Source organism: Oncorhynchus gorbuscha, unplaced genomic scaffold, assembly GCF_021184085.1.
Source record: "Oncorhynchus gorbuscha isolate QuinsamMale2020 ecotype Even-year unplaced genomic scaffold, OgorEven_v1.0 Un_scaffold_1972, whole genome shotgun sequence".
NCBI lineage: Eukaryota > Metazoa > Chordata > Actinopteri > Salmoniformes > Salmonidae > Oncorhynchus > Oncorhynchus gorbuscha.
In genome coordinates this window covers 1-10,000 of record NW_025744997.1, presented here as the reverse complement: position 1 = coordinate 10,000, position 10,000 = coordinate 1, and the positions used below count along the sequence as shown (strand labels likewise).

General features: G+C 51.1%; 1 protein-coding gene across 1 annotated transcript in view; it reads right to left on the bottom strand.

Moving 5' to 3' along the window:
* LOC124017356 (vacuolar protein sorting-associated protein 13B-like) overlaps nucleotides 1–7,478 on the bottom strand; it is a gene marked incomplete at its 5' end in the record, with an annotated part of 93,358 nt that extends 85,880 nt beyond the window's left edge. Inside the window, 1 exon segment of the mRNA XM_046332608.1 lies at nucleotides 7,351–7,478. Coding sequence (XP_046188564.1) covers nucleotides 7,351–7,478 — 128 coding nt within the window.
* Nucleotides 7,479–10,000: the final 2,522 nt, after the last annotated feature.

The window sequence follows — 10,000 nt, the reverse complement described above, 5'->3', positions numbered from 1 at the left end:
GGATCTGTGAGGCTGTGGTGAGGATCTGTGAGGCTGTGGCTGAGGGATCTGTGAGGCTGTGGTGAGGGATCTGTGAGGCTGTGGTGAGGGATCTGTGAGGCTGTGGTGAGGGATCTGTGAGGCTGTGGTGAGGGATCTGTGAGGCTGGGGCTGTGGTGAGGGATCTGTGAGGCTGTGGTGAGGGAACTGTGGTGTGGTGAGGGATCTGTGAGGCTGTGGTGAGGGAGGATCTGTGAGGCTGTGGTGAGGGATCTGTGAGGCTGTGGTGAGGGTGAGGCTGGGGCTGTGGTGAGGGATCTGTGAGGCTGTGAGGCTGTGGTGAGGGATCTGTGAGGCTGTGGTGAAGGATCTGTGAGGCTGTGGTGAGGGATCTGTGAGGCTGTGTGAGGATTATACTGTGAGGCTGTGGTGAGGGATCTGTGAGGCTGTGGTGAGGGAACTCTGTGGTGAGGGATCTGTGAGGCTGTGGTGAGGATCTTCATTAGTGAGGCTGTGAGGCTGTGGTGAGGGATCTGTGAGGCTGGGTGACCCTATCTGTGGGTCCTGGTGAGGGATCTGTGGGCTGTGGTGAAGGATCTGTGAGGCTGTGGTGAGGGATCTGTGAGGCTGTGTGTGAAGGGAATCTGTGAGGTTGAGTCTGTGGTGAGGGATCTGTGAGGCTGGGTGGTTGAGTCCAGTGGACACTGTGAGGTGATGACAAGATCTGTGAGGCTGTGGTGACTGAGGCTGGACTGTGAGGCTGGCTGGCTGGTGATTGATCTGTGAGGCTGTGGTGAGGGATTGTGAGGCTGTGGTGAAGGATCTGTGAGGCTGGCTGGCTGTGGCTGGGATCTGTGAGGCTGTGGTGATTGACTGGCTGGCTGAGGCTGTGGTGAGGGAACTGTGACTGTGGTGAGGGATCTGGAGGCTGTGGTGAAGGATCTGTGACTGGCTGTGGTGATTGAACTGTGAGGCTGTGGTGACTGGATGGCTGTGAGGCTGGCTGAGGGATCTGATTGACTGGCTGTGGATTGACTGGGATTGGCTGACTGGCTGTGGCTGACTGGGCTGGCTGATTGGCTGTGGCTGACTGATTGACTGGCTGGCTGATTGACTGACTGTTGGTGAGGGAACTGATTGAGGCTGTGGCTGGCTGATTGGCTGGCTGGCTGGCTGGCTGGCTGGGATGGCTGAGGCTGTTGATTGACTTGCTGATTGATTGACTTGCTGATTGATTGACTTGTGACTGGCTGGTTGATTGACTTGCTGATTGATTGACTTGCTGATTGATTGACTTGTGACTGGCTGGTTGATTGACTTGCTGATTGATTGACTTGCTGTGGTGATTGATCTGTGACTGGCTGGTTGATTGATCTGTGCTGATTGATTGATCTTGCTGTTGATTGACTGTGACTGGCTGGTTGATTGATCTGTTGATTGCTGTGGTGAGGATCTGAATGAGGCTGTGATGAAGGATCTGAATAAACAGCTGGGGCTGTGGTGAGGGATCTGTGAGGCTGTGTCTGATCTGACTGACTGAGGATCTGTCTGCTGTGGTGACTGATCTGTGAGGCTGTGGTGAAGGATCTGTGAGGCTGTGGTGACTGGATCTGTGACTGACTGTCTGAGATCTGTGAGGCTGTGGTGACTGGATCTGACTGACTGACTGACTGGTCTGGATCTGACTGAGGCTGTGGTTCTGAGGGATCTGACTGTCTGGATCGTGAGGCTGACTGACTGACTGGACTGGATCTGACTGACTGACTGGGTCTGGATCTGACTGACTGACTGACTGGATCTGACTGACTGACTGTCTGGATCTGACTGACTGACTGACTGGATCTGACTGACTGACTGACTGGTGGATCTGATTGACTGATTGACTGGTTCTGACTGACTGACTGACTGGGCCCTGGATCTGATTCCCTGACTGGATCTGACTGACTGACTGACTTCCCTATGGATCTGACTGATTCCCTGACTGGGCCTGACTGACCCTGACTGACTGGATCCTGACCCTGATTGACTGACTGTCTGTCTGACCCTGATTCCCTGATGGGCCTGGCTGACCCTATTCCCTATGGGTCCTGACACCCTATTCCCTATGGCTGTCCTGACTGACCCTATTCCTGATGGGCCCTGGTACCCTGATTGACTGATGGGCCCTGGTGACCCTATTCCCTGACTGGCCCTGGTACCCTGATTGACTGACTGGCCCTGGCTGACTGACTGACTGGCTGTCTGATTCCTTATGGGCTGACTGTCCCTGACTGACTGATTGACTGTCTGCCTGACTGACCCTGATTCCCTGTCTGACCTGGCTGTCTATTCCCTACTGGCTGACTGTCTGGGCCCTGACTGGCTATTCCCTGACTGGGCCCTGGTACCCTGATTCCCTATGGGCCCTGACCCTATTCCCTGATTGGCCCTGACCCTGACTGTCTGACTATTGGCCCTGGTACTGACTGACTGGGCCCTGGTACTGATTGTCTATGGGACTGGTGACCCTGATTGACTGACTGACTGACCTGACCCTGATTCCCTATGGGTCTGGCACCCTGATTCCCTGATGACCCTGACCCTGATTCTGTCTGGGTCCTGGTACCTGATTGACTATGGGCCCTGACTGTATTCTCCATGGGCCCTGGTTCAGGATCTTTTCCCTATGGGCCCTTGTAGTTCAGGATTCCCTGGATGGGCCCTGTCCCTATTCCATCTACCCCTCCCTATTCCCTATGGTTTACTATCACACATCTACCCCCTCACAGTTTACTATCCCATGGCCCTGTCACAGTTTACTATCCACTCTACCCCTCACAGTTTACTATCACACATCTACCCCTCACAGTTTACTATCACACATCTACCCCTCACAGTTTACTATCCACTCTACCCTCATTTACTATCACACATCTACCCCTCACACCTACTCCCTCACACATCTACCCCTCACAGCCTACTATCACACATGGGCCCTGACACAGTTTATATCACTGGCTCAGGCTGGCTTTGACTATCACACTGGTCTACCCCTCAGTAGTTTGGGTATGACCATGGCTACCCCTGGCACAGTTTACTATCACAAGATCTACCCCCTGACTGACACTGACTGACTGGCTGGTGATTGGCTGGCTGGCTGGCTGGCTGGCTATCACACTGGCTGGCTGGCTGGCTGGCTGACTGTTTACTGATTGACTGGCTGGCTGATTGGCTGGCTGTTTGACTATCACACATCTGGCTGGCTGATTGGCTGGCAGTTTACTGGCTGACACTGGCTGGCTGATTGGCCTGGCTGGCTGCTGATTGGCTGACTGACTGACTGATGTTTACTGGCTGACTGATCTGACTGGCTGTTTGGCTGGCACACATCTGACCCCTGGCTGATTGGCTGGCTGGCATTGACTCCCTGACAGATTACTGGCTGACATTGACTGGCTGGCTGTTTGACTATCACTGGCTGATCTACTGGCTGACTGTTTACTATTGACTGACTGGCTGGCCCCTGACTGGCTACTGAACACTGGCTGGCTGATTGGCTGGCTGATCTACCCCTCACTGATTGACTGACACATTGACCCCTGGTTGATTGACTATCTGACTGGCTGACCCCTCACTGGCTGGCTCCTCACACATCTGACCCCCTGACTGATTACTGTCACACATCTGACCCCTCACAGTTTACTGGCACACTGATCTGACCCTGACTGATTGATTGACTGGCTGACCCCTGGCTGACTGGCTGATCACAGATGAACCCCCTCACAGTTTACTATGGCACATCTACCCCTGACATTTACTATCACACATCTGACTGGCTGACTGTTTGACTGGCTGACTGATCTGGCCTGATTGATTGGCTGGCTCACAGTTTACTATCACAGATCTGGCCCTCACAGATTACTATCTGATCTGACCCCTGGCTGATTTGGCTATTGACACTCTGACCCCTCACTGTTTGATTCACTCTAACCCCTGGCTGATTGGCCCTCACTGTTTACTGTCACACTGATTGACCCCCTGGCTCACAGATTGACTTGCTGACTGGCTGACTGACTGGCTGGCTGATTGGCTGGCTGGCTGGCTGACTGATTGACTGGCTGATTGGCTGACTGACTACTGACTGGCTGGCTGATTGGCTGGCTGGCTGGCTGACTGATTGACTGGCTGATTGGCTGACTGACTGACTGACTGGCTGTCTGGCTGGCATTGGCCCTCACTGATTGGCTGACTGACTGACCCCTGATTGATTGACTGGCTGACTGACTGGCTGGCTGACTGGCTGATCAGGAGATGAATGAGGTGTGATGAAAAGTCCCTCTGAATAAACAGCAGACATCATGTACTGACTCACACATCTGACTGTCTGACTGACTGACTGTCTGACTATCACACATCTACCCCCTGACTGTTTACTATCACACATCTACCCCCTCACAGTTTACTCCATGTCTCTTGAGGAACATGTGTTACAGATCAGGACATCTACCCCTCACAATTTGAACTATCACACATCTACCCCCTCACACATCTACCCCCTCACAGTTTACTATCACACATCTACCCCTCACAGTTTACTGTCATAGATCTACCCCCTCACAGTTTAATGTCATCTACCCCCTCACAGTTTACTATCACACATCTACCCCCTCACAGTTTACTATCACACATCTAACCCTCACAGTTTACTATCACACATCTAACCCCTCACAGTTTACTATCACACATCTACCCCTCACAGTTTACTATCACACATCTAACCCCTCACAGATCTACCCCCTCACAGTTTACTATCACACATCTACCCCTCACAGTTTACTATCACACATCTACCCCAGTTTACATCACATCTACCCCCTCACAGTTTACTATCACACATCTACCCCCTCACAGTTTACTATCACAGATCTACCCCCTCACAGTTTACTATCACACATCTACCCCCTCACAGTTTACTATCACACATCTACCCCTCACAGTTTACTATCACACATCTACCCCCTCACACATCTACCCCCTCACAGTTTACTATCACACATCTACCCCCTCACAGTTTACTATCACACATCTACCACCACACAGTTTACTATCACACATCTACCCCCTCACAGTTTACTATCACACATCTACCCCTCACAGTTTACTATCACACATCTACCCCTCACAGATCTACCCCCTCACAGTTTACTATCACACATCTACCCCCACACAGTTTACTATCACACATCTACCCCCTCACAGTTTACTATCACACATCTACCCCTCACAGTTTACTGTCACACATCTACCCCCTCACAGTTTACTATCACACATCTACCCCTCACAGATCTACCCCCTCACAGTTTACTATCACACATCTACCCCCACACAGTTTACTATCACACATCTACCCCCTCACAGTTTACTATCACACATTTACCCCTCACAGTTTACTATCACAGATCTACCCCCTCACAGTTTACTATCACACATCTACCCCCTCACAGTGTACTATCACACATCTACCCCTCACAGTTTACTATCACACATCTACCCCCTCACAGTTTACTGTCACATATCTACTACTGACAGTTTACTATCACACATCTACCCCCTCACAGTTTACTATCACACATCTACCCCTCACAGTTTACTATCACACATCTACCCCTCACAGTTTACTATCACACATCTACCCCCTCACAGTTTACTATCACACATCTACCCCTCACAGTTTACTATCACACATCTACCCCTCACAGTTTACTATCACACATCTACCCCCTCACAGTTTACTGTCACACATCTACCCCCTCACAGTTTACTATCACACATCTACCCCTCACAGTTTACTGTCACATATCTACCCCTCACAGTTTACTGTCACATATCTACCCCTCACAGTTTACTATCACACATCTACCCCTCACAGTTTACTATCACACATCTACCCCTCACAGTTTACTATCACACATCTACCCCCTCACAGTTTACTATCACACATCTACCCCCTCACAGTTTACTATCACACATCTACCCCCTCACAGTTTACTATCATTTACATTTACATTTAAGTAATTTAGCAGACGCTCTTATCCAGAGCATCTACCCCCTCACAGATCTACCCCCTCACAGTTTACTATCACACATCTACCCCTCCCAGTTTACTATCACACATCTACCCCCTCACAGATCTACCCCCTCACAGTTTACTATCACACATCTACCCCTCACAGTTTACTATCACACATCTACCCCCTCACAGATATACCCCCTCACAGTTTTCACACACCTTCTCCTTCTCAACTCTAAGTGGATTCAGCAGTCAACCAGTACAACAACACATTCTACTGTCCTTTTCCAGAAAAAGACAGAAAAATCCCCTGTGACTAATTGGGTACATGTGTATCAGAAGAGTCAGCCATTAGGTATTGTGTTTACACCACAGTCAAGTAAACTAACTGACTGTGTTTGGAATCTCCAGTCGGTCCTTCAGTACCAGCTGTGGGACGGTTCTGTTCAGCTCTACTGTCAGCAGGACAGAGACAGAACCACGGATCACTGTTACACGGTGTGGTCAGGACCCAACTGTACTGGGCTGAGAAGAGGAGACGCCGCGCAGGGACGGACGGACGCGCCACAGGGTGGTGAGGTATCAGAGGATGGTTGGGAAGAAGTGGAGAGGAAGACAGGGAGGGAGATAGGGGAGGAGAGGCAGAGGAGGAGGGGGGGAGGAGAGGGAGAGGAGGAGGGGGGGAGGAGAGGGAGAGGAGGAGGGGGAGGGAGAGGAAGACATGTAGAGAGATGGTGGGAGGAGAGAGAGGAGGGGGAGGCGAGAGAGAGGAGGAGGGGGAGGAGAGAGAGAGAGGAGGAGGGGGAGGAGAGAGAGAGAGGAGGAGGGGGGAGGAAGACAGGGAGAGGAGGAGGGGGAGGAGAGGGAGAGGAAGACATGTAGAGAGATGGTGGGAGGGGAGAGAGAGGAGGAGCGGGAGGAGAGAGAGAGGAGGAAGGGGGAGGAGATGGAGAGGAAGACATGTAGAGAGATGGTGGGAGGAGAGAGAGAGAGGAGGAGGGGGAGGAGAGAGAGAGGAGGAGGGGGAGGTGAGGGAGAAGAGGAGGGGGAGGAAGACAGGGAGAGGAGGAGGGGGAGGAGAGGGAGAGGAAGACATGTAGAGAGGAGGAGGGGGAGGGGGGATGAGAGGGATAGTAGGAGGAGGGAGGAGGAGAGGGAGAGGAGGATGGGGGAGGAGAGATAGAGGAGTAGGAGGGAGGAGAGGGAGAGGAGGATGGGGGAGGAGAGAGAGGAGGAGGAGGGAGGAGAGGGAGAGGAGGATGGCGGAGAGGGAGAGGAGGATGGCGGAGAGGGAGAGGAGGAGGAGTGAGAAGCGTATGTACCTGTAGTGTGAGTCGTTTGACGGCGTCCCAGACGTGAGAGATCAGCTCTTTCATACGTTCCTCTGGGGTGGTCCAGGTCTCTGGAGAGGAAGGCATCACCTTCATTGGGATGGACAGAGGACGGGACTCTGGGGAGGGAGGGAAAGAGAGAGAAGGGGAGAGAGGGAGAGAGAAAGAGAGAGAGGAGAGAGAGAGAGAGAGAGAGAGAGAGAGAGAGAGAGAGAGAGAGAGAGAGAGAGAGAGAGAGAGAGAGAGAGAGAGAGAGAAAGAAAGAGAGAGAGAGAGAGTGAGAGGGAGAGAGACAGAGACAGAGACAGAGAGGGAGAGAGAGAGATAGAGAGAGAAATGACAGAGAGACAGAGACAGAGAGATAGAGAGAGAAATGAGAGAGAGACAGAGAGAGAGAGAGAGATAGAGAGAGAAATGAGAGAGAGAGAGAGACAGAGAGAGAGAGGGAGAGAGAGTGAAATACTGAATACAACAGGTGTAGTAGACCTCACAGTGAAATGCTGAATACAACAGGTGTAGTAGACCTCACAGTGAAATGCTGAATACAACAGGTGTAGTAGACCTCACAGTGAAATGCTGAATACAACAGGTGTAGTAGACCTCACAGTGAACTGCTGAATACAACAGGTGTAGTAGACCTCACAGTGAAATGCTGAATACAACAGGTGTAGGTGGACCTTACAGTGAAATGCCGAATACAACAGGTGTAGTAGACCTCACAGTGAAATGCCGAATACAACAGGTGTAGTAGACCTCACAGTGAAATGCTGAATACAACAGGTGTAGTAGACCTCACAGTGAAATGCTGAATACAACAGGTGTAGTAGACCTCACAGTGAAATGCTGAATACACCAGGTGTAGTAGACCTCACAGTGAAATGCTGAATACAACAGGTGTTGTAGACCTCACAGTGAAATGCTGAATACACCAGGTGTAGTAGACATTACAGTGAAATACTTAAAGCCATTAGTGTGGCTAGCATTAACATCAGCTAGCTAGCTACAGTAGAGAGGGCATGGTAAAGCCATTAGTGTGGCTAGCATTAACATCAGCAAGCTAGCTACAATAGAGGGCATGGTAAAGCCATTAGTGTGGCTAGCATTAACATCAGCTAGCTAGCTACAGTAGAGAGGGCATGGTAAAGCCATTAGTGTGGCTAGCATTAACATCAGCTAGCTAGCTACAATAGAGGGCATGGTAAAGCCATTAGTGTGGCTAGCATTAACATCAGCAAGCTAGCTACAATAGAGGGCATGGTAAAGCCATTAGTGTGGCTAGCATTAGCATCAGCTAGCTAGCTACAGTAGAGAGGGCATGGTAAAGCCATTAGTGTGGCTAGCATTAACATCAGCTAGCTAGCTACAATAGAGGGCATGGTAAAGCCATTAGTGTGGCTAGCATTAGCATCAGCTAGCTAGCTACAGTAGACAGGGCATGGTACAGTCATCAGTGTGGCTAGCATTAGCATCAGCTAGCTAGCTACAGTAGAGAGGGCATGGTAAGGCCATTAGCGTGGCTAGCATTAGCATCAGTTAGCTAGCTACAATAGAGAGGGCATGGTAAAGCCATCAGTGTGGCTAGCTGGCGTTAGCGTCACAGGTGAGACAGGGACTGTGGGGTCTCTGAAGAGACATTAAGACACATTATTCCATGATTTAAAGGTCTGCCTGCGAAGCTCAGCAACTCGCTATATAACTCTCCTCTGTCCCACGGCTGTCAGGAAACTATGGCGATGATGTCAACCCTCCTGAAATACCTCTCTTTCCTAAGTATCACTAAAACAGCTGAGGGGATTTCCAAGGTGATATAGTTTTTGTGGTTGCCGTGGCATCCTACCCCATGCTGAGGAAGGACTGAGCTCACAGGTGTGTGTGTGCGTGTGTGTGTGTGTGTGTGTGTGTGTGTGTGTGTGTGTGTGTGTGTGTGTGTGTGTGTGTGTGTGTGTGTGTGTGTGTGTGTGTGTGTGTGTGTGTGTGTGTGTGTGTGTGTGTGTGTGTGTGTGTGTGTGTGTGTAAGTTTCCGTGTATATCTATGTAATTATACATACATTGACCAAGATAATCCTGTCTCCTCCCCTCACCCTACTGACTGCCCTCACCCTACTGTCTCCTCCCCTCTCCCTACTGTCTCCCCTCTCCTCGCCCAACTGTCTCTTTCCCTCACCCTACTGTCTCCCCCCCTCCCTACTGTATCCTCTCCTCGCCCTACTGTCTGTCTCCTCTCTCTCCTCTCCCAACTGTCTCTTTCCCTCTGTCTCTTTCCCTCACCCTGTCTCCTCGTCTCTCCCCTCTCACTACTGTCTCTTTCCCTCTGTCTCTCGCCTTACTGTCTCCTCTTCTCGCCTTACTGTCTCCTCTTTTCGCCTTACTGTCTCCTCTTCTCGCCTTACTGTCTCCTCTCATCGCCCTACTGTCTCCTCTCCTCACCCTAGGGGCCCTGTTGTGGGGAGTGGTGTAGAGGTGGTGGTGGTGGTGGTGGGGCCTGATGTGGTTTTGGATATAAAAGTGACGTCAATTTCCCAACATTACGACCAAGAATACGTCTTTCCCAAAGCGGAGCCTTTGTTCAGACCTCCACCCTGGATGTGGGATCTGATCCCAGAGGCCCGACCCAAAACAACACAGTCACCCTGGACGTGGG